The sequence below is a fragment of the Diadema setosum genome, chromosome 4, assembly GCF_964275005.1.
Source record: "Diadema setosum chromosome 4, eeDiaSeto1, whole genome shotgun sequence".
In the NCBI taxonomy this organism is placed as follows: Eukaryota; Metazoa; Echinodermata; class Echinoidea; order Diadematoida; family Diadematidae; genus Diadema; species Diadema setosum.
In genome coordinates this window covers 9,849,596-9,864,609 of record NC_092688.1, presented here as the reverse complement: position 1 = coordinate 9,864,609, position 15,014 = coordinate 9,849,596, and the positions used below count along the sequence as shown (strand labels likewise).

General features: G+C 39.3%; 2 protein-coding genes across 2 annotated transcripts in view; one reads left to right on the top strand and one right to left on the bottom strand.

The window, feature by feature from the left end:
* Positions 1-12,953, top strand: part of LOC140227550 (branched-chain alpha-ketoacid dehydrogenase kinase-like) — a 53,886-nt gene extending 40,933 nt beyond the window's left edge. Inside the window, exons 10-11 of the mRNA XM_072307957.1 lie at positions 12,041-12,199; positions 12,776-12,953. Of these exons, the coding sequence (XP_072164058.1) occupies positions 12,041-12,199; positions 12,776-12,920 (304 nt within the window). The 3' untranslated portion in view covers positions 12,921-12,953. The remainder of the gene's footprint in view (positions 1-12,040; positions 12,200-12,775) is intronic.
* Positions 4,736-9,331, bottom strand: LOC140227016 (piggyBac transposable element-derived protein 5-like). Its single transcript, XM_072307448.1, has 2 exons — positions 9,264-9,331; positions 4,736-6,794 (listed from the first exon to the last, which is right to left on the bottom strand). The coding sequence occupies exon 2, from the start codon at positions 6,791-6,793 to the stop codon at positions 4,736-4,738; it is 2,058 nt and encodes a 685-aa protein (XP_072163549.1). The 5' UTR covers position 6,794; positions 9,264-9,331.
* Positions 12,954-15,014: the final 2,061 nt, after the last annotated feature.

The following is a 15,014-nucleotide window of genomic DNA, read 5'->3' as shown; positions in this document are numbered from 1 at the left end:
CTTGTTTTTCCCATTGCAAAGTTGATAGAATCCAGACAAGTGAACCAATAAATGTGCAACTTGACATCTGCCTAATATGATTGAATCTACTGAACAAGGAATACGTATGCATATTTTCCTTTTTTAGCAAATCACCTTATGCATTATTGACTGTGTGTCAGTACAAGTATATAAAAAAATCTGCAGCTTTAAATCGATAGCATCAGATGTGTAAATAAGAAGATACAGCGCTACACCAACAGCAGTTGTGGATTTGAGGAAAATCAGGGTTCAACTATGAGTATGACATAGACTTTGAGACATGTGAATCATAATTTACATAATCAGAGTGATACCACTATAATGTGTAATAGAATGTGAACATACGGTGTAAGATGTCATATGAATGTACACTGTAAAGCCGCAATGCATATCATACATCATTATATGTCTATGCGCAAAGCTGTTAGTTTTGGTTCATGTACCCCAACAGAGAGTATTAAAACTGATCTACCATCAAAAGGCAGCATTTGCAGTGGCGTATGCAGCTGTGCCATGATCAATGCATGCACGGTCATTCAGATCTTAATGGTCAAGAAAATCACAACATATGCTACAATGTTTTCCCTCCGGTAAATAAAACAAGCATCATTGAGATAGAAATTAAGCACATTCAATTCCATTGATACATACAATGTACCCTTCCCATGCATATCAGTTCATCAACTCCTTATTTCCATATGACTGTGGTCTCGCATGTGTGGGCACACTTCACCTGTTTTGTTACCAGGGCAACAAATACTATGAGTCACTTTGATCTGCATTGAGGGATAAATATCCTACATGTAAGTAAACATACTTTGTGGGAAAGTTACATTCTTAATTACTTGTGAACAGACACATGAAGATATTTTCTCTTCTCTATCTCTACCGAGAAAAGTGACATTCATCTGTGCGACAATGGAGTAAAATGCAAGCTACATCGTAGTCAAATATTTGGGTTCCCTCGCGATACTTTGCACCTTCACTGACAATAAACAAGTGCTAGCCTCTAGGTAGCATACATTTGTTGAGAGAAAAACAACAACTTGAATTTCATTCTATTTTTCAAGTGATAATGTGTCATTAGTCTCAACATATTTCCAATTTATTACCAAAATTGTGCATGTATTAGAAGAATTAAGAATAAAGCAAATATGCCAAAAGAAAGGGGAGTGAATACAATTCATGCAACAAGATATTAGCTCCTAGCCTAGCTCTGCGAGATAAAATGCTTTGACTAGATTTTTAAGTAGCCAGGTGTCACACAGTGGATTCCATGAGGATTGCAAATATGCAGATTTTCCTCCTGAACTCCAGACACCAGTGCTGCTGCCCGCATTTACGATCTAGCATGACTCAAATTCAAATGTTTATCAAGTGTTGAGTGTGTTTGCAGTGCATGTACCATTTATGACGTTGAAATTGCCCATGCTTTCAAGAGTAACAGAGTTTATGAGGATGTGGAAAAGATGATTTTAGCAGGTGTTTCCTTTTTCTTAGACAACACACAGACATGTTAGTTTTTGTTTTCTTATTATGAGTTGTCAAAATCATGCCCAGTGTAAGATAATATTTGGGTAGATTGGTACATACTCCAGATTAGATAAAAGCCAGGCATATACTAGTGAAAGGATAACATCTGCACCCAAGAAGTTACAGAACAAGGAGCATTTGTTTTTAGAGTTAAGCATCATGTGCAGAATTCAATGTCACAAATTAGAAGCTAGCATCTTAAAAACCTTGAGTGAAATGGTGATCACAAAAACATGAAACTAGCACTCTTTATTAGTTTCAGTCGAAATATACACTTTGCAGCTATAACCATGCAGAATACTTTACAGTGGCTGGATTTCAGAATTCCTCTTATACTTATTTCTTATTTATTTCTTGTTAAGCATACCACAGAAATTGTAAAAAAATAACACGAACACAGATGCACGTACTCTTTGGCATTAGATTATTAAACAATGAAGTTTACTGGAACTGAATGCCCACAATGTGCTTAGCTTTTATACATAAGTCAAGTAGCATGTGCTTCTCCATATTTTTTCCACTTTATGATGACACTGTAAGTCTTGGAACCACAAGGCAGCTACCTCTATAAAATACAAATGGGTGTTTTCTGTGAAGGTGACAAATGCAATCTGCTTTATACAGGTCAATGGCAAGATTGTTCTCTTGGAAACAACTTGAAGAGATGTCCCATATTATTTTACCAATTATTGCAATGATGTCCCCCCCCCCCCCCCCCCCCCCCCGGAAAAAAAAAAAAAAAGCTACCACAGCAGACATTGGTTTGCACAGTATGCACATTGGGAATGCACAGAAAAAAAAAATCACCTTATCACATTTCTGTGTCATCAAATGAAAGAATATCACATTACACACATTTTGATGTTAGTAATCATGCTCTTTGTTGCAATGGGAGGAAAGTTGAAATTACAAAGATGGTCATGATTGTACTATAGTATGAATGCCCAAAATATTGGTGACAGAGAGATCTATGTTAAAAGTACTTAAGCTTAATGAGAAACTCTGAGTTGATATGAACTGTGGTTAGCGTCAAAAATTTAAAGCGCAGTGAAATTATAACCATTAGCTACAATATTTGCATGGTTCTTTACTATTTTTGTTTTGATATTAATTAGTCCCAAACAAGCAACGACATCGCTACAATGTATGGTTTTTTTTTGTACATGGGTACTTGATGTTAGGATGTGTTTCCACGGGTAACACTACAGTCAACATTGCAATTCAAAAGAAAAAATTTGAAAGTTTGACTTCACTCAAACTGACAGATGAACCATATATTGGGTGTTGCTACCGAAAGAGCCAAACTCAGAGATCAGCTTCTTGAGAGACGGTTTACTCTGCCAGATTCAAACAGTGAAACTAAGCTTATCTTGTGAACTTGATATTTGATAACTTTCTCCCACATACTGTTAACATGACCTACAGTATCTCAATTTACACAAATATTATTCTACCATCTTGTTACACTACTATGTACAATGCTGCTTATGACAGTGTGGTGTATTGCAGTATGCTAGTCATGTTGTGCCCGACAGTGTGGCTAAATAAAAGCATAGCATGTACAGAGGAAAGGTCAAACTGCTGCTCCCATCTTACCATATTAGCACCAGTAAAGCAAGAGAGTGTTTAAATGTTCATGATATAGTATATTCTGTTTGGCAATGCTCCACTACCTCAATGCATAATTATCTCTTAATTTCCAAGACTTCATTGATTGTTGCATCGTGTCTACACAATATCCATCCTACAGTGAAGGAGAATTGGGACCATACAACTATTAAACAACTTGTGCTTTTCTATCATTTGCTTTCGCCAAATATGGCTGCTTATACTAATGACTATTGTTTGCTTGCCATGTGATGTGCAAACCATATTAGAAATGTGCATTCGAAGATTGAACCAACACAAGTGAACCAAGTGCTCCTTCTGCAATAAGCCAGACCACAATGCAAAAGTGAAGAATTTGCTAACCTTGATTTTCACACCATCACTGTGCAACAGGATCTAAACATTGTACATTGACTTGCCACACAAGTAATAATTGGGTCAGCTGAATTATCGGTCAAGTCAAAGTTCCACTCAGATGACCAACATGATTTGAATCGATGTAATCAAATTTAACTTCATGTATACTAAATGTGTTCCCTGACCAAAATCCTTTGTCAGAAAAGTTTTGATCATCCAAGCACAGACCAGCCAAGCAAGACACTTTAACGTTCAGCAAGGACCAGTATTGCAAGCTCTGAACTTGTATAATACACAGGTGAAAGAAGAGCTTATGGAAAAGTCCTAGATCAGAGGAAAAAACAACAACAAAAAAACCTGATATGAACCCATATTTTGGCACATAATATAACATATGAAAACAGACTGTACATGTGAATTTCAGGGATTAGAAATTAGCGAGCTTCACATCTGCGACATGAACGCTAAGATAATACGCTAAGACAATAAAAATGGCTATCTTACGCATGTGCAGAACACCATTTTTTGCCTAATCAACGTCATCTTAGCCTTCGCATCACAGATCTAGAGCTTGCTATTAAGGCTGAAGAGGTAAGTATTATACTTCAAGTTTGGCTTCAAACTACTACAAAACAACTTATCTTGATTCAGTGTGCTACAAAAAAATAATGTGAAAATAAAACAAGAAAATTCTGGGGCGGAGCACATGCTTATATTCATAGTGAATTTTTAAGGTCAAGTACCATTCCTTATGTTCTTGTTTGCTCGTGTATCTCAAATTTGATGTCACATATATGACATAATATGATTGCCTGAATTTGGAGGTCTGACAAACTAGTTTCAAGCACATGATCAGGGACCCCATTTTGTTATCACTCGTACTAATTGTAAGTTGCAATAACTGCAGCTACTGTTGCAAATTTGTAACTATTACTGACTGCTGTTTTCTGGCTGCAACCATGGTAATTGCAATCATTCCACCTCACAATAATCACAAACAGGTCTGATTGATTCTGACCTCAGCTGTTTTGTGTTACAATGTACCTACAAACAAATACATAATCATCAATGGCTAATATCAATGATATTCAGAGATGTGATATGGTAAGCACACTGTGGAAATCTCTATTTTCACCTGTGCATGATCAAATCCTAGTCATTACATAGCTTGGTACAATACTTGTGTTGACATTTCATTACAAAACCAGCAATGCCTCTACTCGGTGGACGTCCCAGGTGACTGTGACACTTCTGGTACTTCACCAACAGCAGGGGTGACCTCGTCTGCTGTGCTATTGTCCTCATCGGCTTTGATAGCCTCGCTGGACACATACATGGCTGCAGCTTCAATGCCAATTTTCAGTTTCTTTGGTGAGCTTTTCTTTCGGCGAGTGGACTCTTTCTTGTCGCTCTTCTTCGACTTGACCTTCTTGAACTTGACCTTCAGCGGGCCGCCTGAGCTGCTCTCTGGGCTCTTCCTCTTCTTTCCATTCATCATTTGCTCCGAGACCAGCTGTTTGGCAAGATTTTTCTTGAATTCGAGGGTGCACATCTTGCGTGTACCAGCGAGAGAGCCACTGTTATGTTGAATGTAGGTCTCTTTCATGATGATGTAGGCATTGGCCATGCATGTATCAAAGATGAACCAGAACAAGTAGTGCCACCACTTGTTGGATGTTCGTGATGAGGGATACTCGAGCCTCAGCTGGTTGGCGTGTGAAACTCCGTGGAGATATTTGTTGCAGTTGGAGATTGCCTGCGGACAAGGCACCGGCTTGACCCATCCATCCCGCTGCTTCCGTGTCACGTTGTCGGTCACAGTGGCATCGTCAGCTGTCGACAGCACATGCACAACTCGTTTGTCCTTCCATGCATAAGCACATGTGTTCCCTTTCTGAACCACTGCCGACTGGCCATGCTGAGTGAAGGACTTGGACCCCAGCTGGGCTTCTGGGAAGTCCTTCCGCTCTGCTTTCACAGTCCCTCGACACCTGATCCCCAAGTCATAGAGTCTTTCGAATAAGTAAGGGCTGGTGAAAAAGCCCTTCATGTTCAAAATGGCATTGGTATTGTGAAGATCTTTTGAGAGATCTAATGCTACTCTGGTTGCCAGTCCACCCTCCATCTTACCCTCCTGTGACTTCCCGGTATAAAACTGGAAATCGTTGACATAGCCGTTGGTCGAGTCGGCTCTCATCCACACCTTGATACCTACAGTGGTCCCATCGGCCGACCTCTGTCGCCAGCCAAGCTTCCCTTTGTATGTGATTATGGTCTCATCAATGCACATGTTCTGGTGGGGGTGATAATGCTCTTTGATGGTGCGTAATACAGTATCAAGGATGGGTCGTATGGCATGAAGCTTGTCATGATCAGGGGCAGTCACAGGAGGATTGGTGGTCATATCATTGGCATTCAAGTTCCTTGCTATGTTCTGAAAGCGGTTCTTGGGCATGATTTGCGAACATGCTAGACTTCCAAAAAGCCAATCAGTTGACCAATACATGTCCTGGTGGGGCAGACTCAAGATGCTCATGTAGATGCGAATCCCAAGATATGCCTTCATTTCAGTAAAAGTGAGTGGCTTCCAGTTAGCATTAGCCTTGTCTGATTGTGTGTGTTCGGCATATCGGTTGGTCTCTATCATCAACTGCTCAATGAGCGATTCTGGAAAGAGCATGTTGAAGAAGGCCAACTCTGGGGTGCCATGGGGTAGCAAGGGCGAAGGTCCAGGTTTGGCAGCGTTGAACGGTGGGGCTGGGGTGGCGCGGACGTGATGAGTCCACCCAGACGGTTGGTTACCGTGCTCTGCTCTGCCTTTTAAGGACGACTGTGTCGACGTTGGAGGTGGGGGCAGTTGAAGACCGTGGAATGGCATGTTGGCGGCGTTGCCCTGGACACTCATGTCTGAAGCATGCCTGGCAGCCTGCTGCACTAGCCCAAGCCCAATACTCTGAGCAAAGGCCTGCTGTATCATGCTTGAATTCAGCATTTCCTTTCTGCTGCCATCCAAGTTGGTGTAAGTCTTCTCAATATCATCTGCCCCGTCTGACTGATCATCAACGCTTATGTCATCGGAGTCTATATCTGAACAGTCAAATGGAACAGGATGATGCAGCATTGAGGCAGAGTTGTCACCCATGTTGGCACTCATATTGGGACCAAGACCAGGAGTCATATTGGGAGGCACACCTGGAGTCATTCCTGTACTCATGCCTTGTCCACCTCTTGCTGGGTCATATACACCACCTGCCATTTGCTGGATGTTTGCCATTCTGCAAAAGAAAGCATACAAATTTCTAATGGGTAATATGCAAGTCCATGAATCCATTCAAAAGTCATGAAGTTTTGAAGTTTCAGTGCCGCTTTTGCTGGACGAGAAGACTTACTTCAGTTTGTGATATAATATGCGTAGAACAATACAAAGAAAATACAAGAAACTTCATATTTTCACTTTCTTGCATAGTAAAAGAGTACTTGACTTGGACCTTCCAGAAAGCAGGGGGAAGAATATTACCCTCAACATACATCGGTAATTAGTCAAGGGAATATGTGTGTGTGTGTGTGTGTGTGTATTTTAAAGGAAATTTTGTGGAAATCTCTTTACATTTTTATGTGACATCACAAACTCTAGTCTTCTCATCTAGCAATGGCAGCATTGAAAGTTACAAAATTCTTAACTTTTGAACAGATTGTCTGATTTTTTTTTTTTTTTTTAAATTTTCACTGATGTGTTCTACACTACCGGTACTAATATTGTTGCGTTCACCCAATCCACACACTAAGGCAAACTTGTTCTTGTATGAGGTTTTTATGCATTGAAAAAAATAAAATAAAACCCAACAACAGAGAGAATAATGCACATATTTCGAGCTCTGGACTAAGATGGTTATTTTTAAAGTGGCCAACGGTGCAATATCCAGAAAATGTAATCATATAATGTTATCACCTCAGTCGTCCCAATTTGATAAGAATGTAGAATGGAAAAGGTTCATCATAGTGTAGAACGAAAAGACAGAACACTTCATTAGTTGTCACAGACATAGCCAATGAAGAGTGTTGCTCTTTGTTTGTTACGTTGCATGTCAACTGAACAGCAACAGACTTTGTATGTTGCTGTATCATCTGTGTCTTTATTCAAAATCAATTTCTCTTTGGAGAAAGTTTTTTTTTTTAAGGTCCCAACTGTACGATATAGGATGCATTGATAACATAACTCAATTTACATGTATTGGCAGATGAAGGAGACTGCACTGCACTGTTTGCAAAGGGCCTACATGTAAGCTAAAGCAGAAAGTGTGTATCCGTGTAGATGTTGGCTGAAAGTTATTCTGGTAGACTTGTCATCTAAATTATTCATACAAATTTTCCATACAGTATCAGAATAAGTCTACCAGCCCTCTTGGATGACAACACAAGTGGCTGAAAGCCTTGCACTTCAAGAGCTCTTTGGATTGTACTGTTAAACATGGATCCAGACAAGGGTATGGTGAACTGGAGTTTTTCACACATATTGTAGAGGATAGAAAGGAAAGACCCTTGTACGTGGAGGGAAAACAACATACAAAGGAAACACAGAACAACAAGGCAGAAGGTAGAATCTACAGTTGAATAGGAAATTGAGAAAGTAACACAAGTGGAAAACAACACAAAAATGATTGATAGGAAGGAAAGGAAAAGTAGGTATAGATTCTACCTGAAAATGAAAGAAAAGATAGAAAAAAAAAGAGAGAGATACAAGTGGCAGCACACATTCGTGCAGGCGCTCAACCGCTTTGAAGCTACAACGACCGCTAACACAAGACTAGGCCGAGGAAGAGAAAAACAAATTATAGCTTTTTATTGACACCACAGAGAAAGCCGGTGTGTTCAGACCGAATGCTCGACCCTGGCCTTAATTAGCATGCACTGAATGTATTTGTACTGTGCTTGTGTACAGAGCAGCATTTCAAACTACTGTAGACTCTATACATACTTGTACGCCGTTATTTTCGCATAGAGATATTTTCGCAAATGAGGTCACGGACATTTTCGCGAGATGTTGTTTTCACGAATTGTCATGGCACATGGAGGTCTACATAAGCACACTACTACCTTAGCGTATGGTGACATTTTCGCGTGTTGTTAATTTTGCGGTCCAACTGTGATTCGCGAAATTCTCAAAAATTTTAAACCCTTGCAAAAATAACAGCTTATAGAGCATCAAGATTTTCCAACAATTTTCCGACACTTGTAAATACTAAAAGTGTTAAAACTCAACATCTATTCGACTTTGGAGATTCAGATGCAAGTTTAGGTTACTGAGTAACAAGGGTGAGTATGTGCATGTTTGGAGATCATTTGACAAACAAACAGATGCGAAAGTACACTGGTCACTAGTAAACAATTAAACTTATGTCCTAAAATCTCATGGACATGTTCATAAACCATGTGAAAAATACGTATTCCTTGCTGTAAACTGTAAGGTTCATTACCCAAACATACGTCATTCATACACTCTAAAATATCATGAATACTGACACGTATTTATCGCTGCGTAATTTTGTTACCTTGAAGCAAAAGTAAACCCTCCCTTGAATATGAATTAGTGGGACTACGCTACACGGACGCGCTGTTTCGGGTAGAAAGTCTTCGCCGCAAATAAGTGCAAAATAATATCTCTTCCCCGTTATCTGAATACTTCGATTTGGACTCGGTGAAAGGCGACATGTTAATGATTTCGTATTTTATTCGATTGTACCTACCTGACAGGCAAATCGGTGCAATAGCGCCGAAATAATATGACATGTACAGGTACGATTCTTCTCTCTCGTGTCCCATGAAAAGCCACCAATACTTATTGTTTGTATTGAGTGCAAGCTGACCTCGATGTACGTAGCAGGTCAGCGTGGCATTTTGCTTCCGGGATCGGCGGCCGAATGTTTTATGTTAGATTCGCCAATCAAACTGCAGCACCTAAAAATGCACAACTTTGTGCGCGCCAGGACTAATATTATTATGGGAAAGAAATTAATGTATACTGTATAGGTACACTTGTACTAGTATCGAAATGTTTTCCCCCTTTGAGAAACGAATGATTGATATGATGTGAAATGAGCAATAACATAATAAAAAAGAAGTATCGAAATAGTTTCACGCATCAAACAAAATTTAGATATATTGTACTAGGCCTAATGTTACTACGCGAATCGTGTACCAGGTACAAGGGTCCAGGGTCAGGGGGGTGAGCACCGGTACCTGGATTCCCAGGGGTGCCCTGCTCTTTTGACATACTAGTAGATCTTATAGCTCTTATCAGGGAGGTCCCTGCTCCTATACAATGTAGCTCTGCCGCTGATTTTTTTTTTTTTTTTTTCCAAAGGGGGATCGAGGGGGGGGGGGGGGGGAGGGATTTTGTTTTGGCTAATGTTATGTGGCATTGATTCTTGGAGGTGTTGCCATTTCAGGCAAAACAGTGTGCATTCATTTCAGTATGAGCCCACAGGGTGATTTTTATTATTTCCTAATAACAAAGCACAAATCCACCTTCATATATTGAGTGAAATGCAGCAATATTAGTAGAATACATCGGTGAAAGTTAGGGGGAAATTCGATAGGTACCGGTACGGTAATCCATTCTAAAGTTTTGAATTTTCAAGGTACCCGGTATACCGGTATATTTGCACAGTCATTCCTTGATGAGAAGACTACTATGTACAGTGTATGATTTCACATGCGAAGAACAATATAGGAAAATATGTGTACTGGTATAAAGAGATAGATTCCACAAAATTTCATTTTTTGAAAAAAAAAAGTACCGGTAGGACCTACACAATATATTCCCTTGAGTCACCACTGACTTTAGTGTTAAGGGTAATATTATTCCCCCTGCCTTCTGAAAGAGGCAAAAATGCTTTAATATTATGTGAGAAAAGTGAAAATATGTTGGCTGTTCTTTGTATACTTTCCGTAATTCTACGTATGTGACTTCACAAGCTGTAGTATGGTACCGGGGTAGTCTTCTCATCCAACAATGACGGCAGTGAAATTTCAAAAATTCATAACTTTTGAACGGATTGTCCAATTTTCCTCTAACTTTCACTGATGTGTATATATACACTATAACTACTGGTATTGCTGCATTAATTCTCTCAATCCTTCATATGAATATGAAGGTGGACTTGTCCTTCCTCGGGGGCCTATGTTATAGCTGTTTCACAAAGAAGCCAAGTCAATCTTAAAATTTATAAAGAATGACTTTAAAATTGCTGTCCTGTGTGTGTCTTCAATATTGCTCAACTTTCAAGTGAAAATGAAGATTTTGGAGGCATTTTTCAATTAGCCATTGATAATACAAGATCAAAGTAGATAACAAAGGAATTAATCTAACATTAATGATAATGTGAAGTGGGTGGTGATTATGCTAATAAAATTGAACAGGGAAACCAGTGGCATACCATAATATTTGTCAATGTTGAATTTTAAGTTTGACTTAATTCTTTGGGAAACACCCCCTTGGTTACACACAAACTCCGTATGCATGCCTAGACATGTGCTTACCGTATCCGAAAATGAAATGGCCGGGGTTTGTTGATCCTTTAATGTTAATCCATTTTCGTTTTCAAATAAAGAAACGTTCAGAATATGACAAACCGTTTTTCCTTTTCAGATTAAACCTTCCGAATAATGAATGAATGTTGTTTCATTTTCGAAAATACAAACCTTTGGAATGATGAGCTATAACCTACATAGCACTACATATTCAGCCAAGTAGGGATTGCCAGTAAGGAAGTATAGGTTCCTACCCCCTGGACTATAGCTACCGGTAGGCCCTACCGGTAAATAGACACAGCATGGATCTGTCACTTGCTTGGCAACAGTCATTGGAGGATTATATAGAAACACTACCATGTATACTATAAAAGCTGTTCTTCTCATTAGGGTCAATATTTTTCATGAATTTCGCGAATCACATTTTTATATGAAAAGTACACATTACATCAATCTACTCGTTACTGACGTATATCATTCCCCCTGCTTTCTGAAAAAGGCAATAAGTCAAGTGCTCTTTCATTATATGCTAGAAAAGTGAAAATATGTTACATTTTCTTTCTATTTTCCTCATATTGTTGTCCATACCTGACGGCATAAACTGTAGGTAGCCTAGCAATGACAGCACCAAAAGGCAAAACTGAAAATTTATAACTTTTGAATCATTTGTTTAATCTTCTTCAAACTTTCACTGAATGTATTCTATAATACTGCTGCTTTCCCTCAGTCCATATTCATATTTGGGCTCTTGTTTCCTATAAAAGAGAAAAAGCAAGGCCGGGGTTTCAAAAGTAGAGGAGAGAGAGTTTGAGAGAGATATATTGAGGATTGGTTTGATGTGAAGTTCTTCATCCCAAATTTTCTGTTGATCTGTTTCACTAACCCACACAGCTTTTATACATGTGCAATTTCAAGATACACAGGAAGCATATTCTTAGAACATGGACAAGCAAGTACCATAACCCGTTTTGATTTATTTGTTAACTACCAGGATCTCCGACAGGGGCGGCGGTATCCCCCACTCCATGGTGAACAAGGTGCTCCAGTATCACTACACCACAGCTAATGATGATGCGGCCAACCAGGCGGGTGGGGCCTTTGGGACATTCATGGACACTGTGAACCAGACCACAGCTGGGCCTCTGTGTGGGTGAGTCGCTGATGATGCCATATTTCTTACATATTGCCGAAGTACACAACACCAAGTGAGAATGTCATTTATAGGGTGGTAAGATTATCACCTTTAAAGCTGATTTCCACACAAATGGTTAACTTGTGATTTGTAATTATCAACAAATGTAGAGTTCATACTGTTGTTGTTATCATTTTGTGTGACTCTTTTAAGTAGATACTCCTGGTTGAGTACTTTAAATGTGTAAATATTTTCGGTACTTTGTATATTTTCACGTATTTCGCGCCACTTTTTGCTAGCAAGAATTCTAAAATCCATGAAAATATTTTCAGAATTTTCTCTGCACATTTAATGGGTTGGCAATTGCACAGTGCGAATTCAAGAACCCGGCAATATGTTTTTGAGCAGCTCAGCACTAAAAATTAATCATGTGAAAATATCAACGTTTACAGTAGGCCTCTGTACTAATAGAATGACAATTGCTTATGAACAAAAAGTGCACATACCAGCAACGAGCCATTAGGCCTACTGATGATTAACATATCTCTTTCTTCTTCTTTTTATCATGCCATCACCTCCACCCCACAAATGCAGCTTTGGGTTTGGACTTCCCGTCTCTAAGGCCTACGCAGAGTACCTTGGAGGAAGCCTGGCCCTGGAGACCATGCAAGGGATTGGAACAGACGTCTACCTTCGCCTCAGGCACATCGATGGCAAGCAGGAGAGCTTTAGGATCTAGGAGAGCATTAAGCAACCTTTGGGGAGCTTTGAGATCTTGTTCTTTATTGGGTGGTGGGGGGAGGGTTTCATCTCAATCTTACTACTGGTGAGCCGATTTGGTTCCCCAATAATTGCAGTGTATGGAACAGCAAAATTTTAGAATATCCTGGATTATCACGCAGCTGGAAATCGATACATACAGTCTGTAACTAACTCACTCATGGGAGTGAACTCATCAAGTTCATGTTGTGTCATGTTCATTTGGAATAGGGCGGGAGAAGAAAAGGGCTGAGAATGAGCTTTTAAACCTCCTAAAACGTTAAACTCTTTCTCACTGTGCTCAGGAGTGCCATGTATTTATTCTGTGGGGAATAAAAATCACTAAATCACTCTTGGCATTGGGACTGGATGCAGATGTATAGGTTCTCACTTTCAGACAGGGTTACAATTCTGCTAAAAAAAAAAAGGTAATAATAATAATAAAAAAAAAAAAATATGTGCCATGCACTTATATGTTATGAGACTCGCAGGGATTCGACTTTAATAGCTACTGCAGTACCATGAGCAGTTTGTCACAATGCATAAAGGTTCTAGCATTTGACCTCACTTTCTTTCTTTTTTTTTAAAGTTAATCATTATGCATGGGGAAAGCAAGGTCCTTCAAACTTGCTATGCTCTTATTTAATAGGCGAGACCAATTGACCATTCCTTTAATTCATCATGCGTAGGTGCATGATGGAGTGGTGGTCATGGTCCTTTATTGTGGGAACAGATTCTTGGTGGCCACTGGACAAGCTGCTGAGGGTTGAAACGGATCTCTTGTGGTAGACATGGTAGTGACATCATCTTATAATCACCATTTACATCACAGCCATGCTACAAAGATGATGTAGAGATGTACTCTCTGCTTTGGCAGTCATCTCGTACTTCCATCAGCAACCTGTATTGTGTATCTAAATCTTGAATGTGGATGTGTTATCTAAGCTTTGCCAATCAGCAATTATAGTTATTGTCATTGTAATTCATGTCAATGCATATCATCTACTATGTTACCTGTAATTGGGACAGCAGAGAACAGCATGCAATGCCTCGGATCTGAATAGTACCCTGGGCCGTTACTCTCAGCGGCCATCTTTCCACTTTGAACAAAATTGATTGCAAGTGATAGGATGATGTTCCACGTTGAATTGCTTTACTGAAGAGTAGCACTTTATGGATATCATTCATTTCATAGAGAAATTTTATTTATTTTTTTCTTCTCTCTTTAGTACGTTACAAACATATCAAGTTTTCAATATTGTATATTTTTTGTGCCCTGCATACTTGTCATATTGACAGTAAAAAGTGTGCCCTGGCTAATCATATGCTGCATGATATTGCTGTACTTTACCTATTGTAAAGCGCCTTGAGCATTTAATCAAAGTGGAGAACGGCGCTATAGAAATTGTATGTATTATTATTATTATTATTACTATTTGGTTGGTATTGATATATTCGAGTCTTGATACGCTTTCATTCATGTTAATCTGCAGCTCAGTGAATGTATCTTTCTCCTTGATCAATAAGACGGCAACACAGAGAATTTCGCACATTTTTGGGCCCTGTGCCAATCGCAGTAGTGTATTATGCGTACGTAGTGCATGTAGGTAGGAAGAAATTTCACTTTTCATACAAATCATATTGGTAGATTTTAAAGAATCTGCATCGCAAATTAATATGTCCATTCTAGGAGATGTACATACACCATCTAATCATGCCATAGTTCATCTAGTACTGGTGCTATGGTCCACAGGCCAGTAGTTGTCTATTTGTATGCGATTATTGTGGTCGAGTTGTCGGGTGTTGGAATACATTCACGTGACATGGCAACATGGGGTTCCTGGCATTTCTGTCAAGGTGAAGTGTAGAATTTAGAGATGTATTCAGTGGTGAGATGTTGTATTCCAAACGCTATGAATCTGGGTATCTCTCGTAACCTCTGTTGTTGATGTACACGGCTGTGTTCCATATGTCTACATGTTGTACCAAACAGTATAGAAACAAAGGTATATTACCAGGTATGCCATGTTGTAAATAGTAGAGACCATTGTTAGGATGGTCTGACATGGCAACA

What these genes read in the sequence shown, in the direction of transcription:
- LOC140227016 (XM_072307448.1), bottom strand. Translation starts at nt 6,793, where the DNA reads ATGGCAAACATCCAGCAAATGGCAGGTGGTGTATATGACCCAGCAAGA.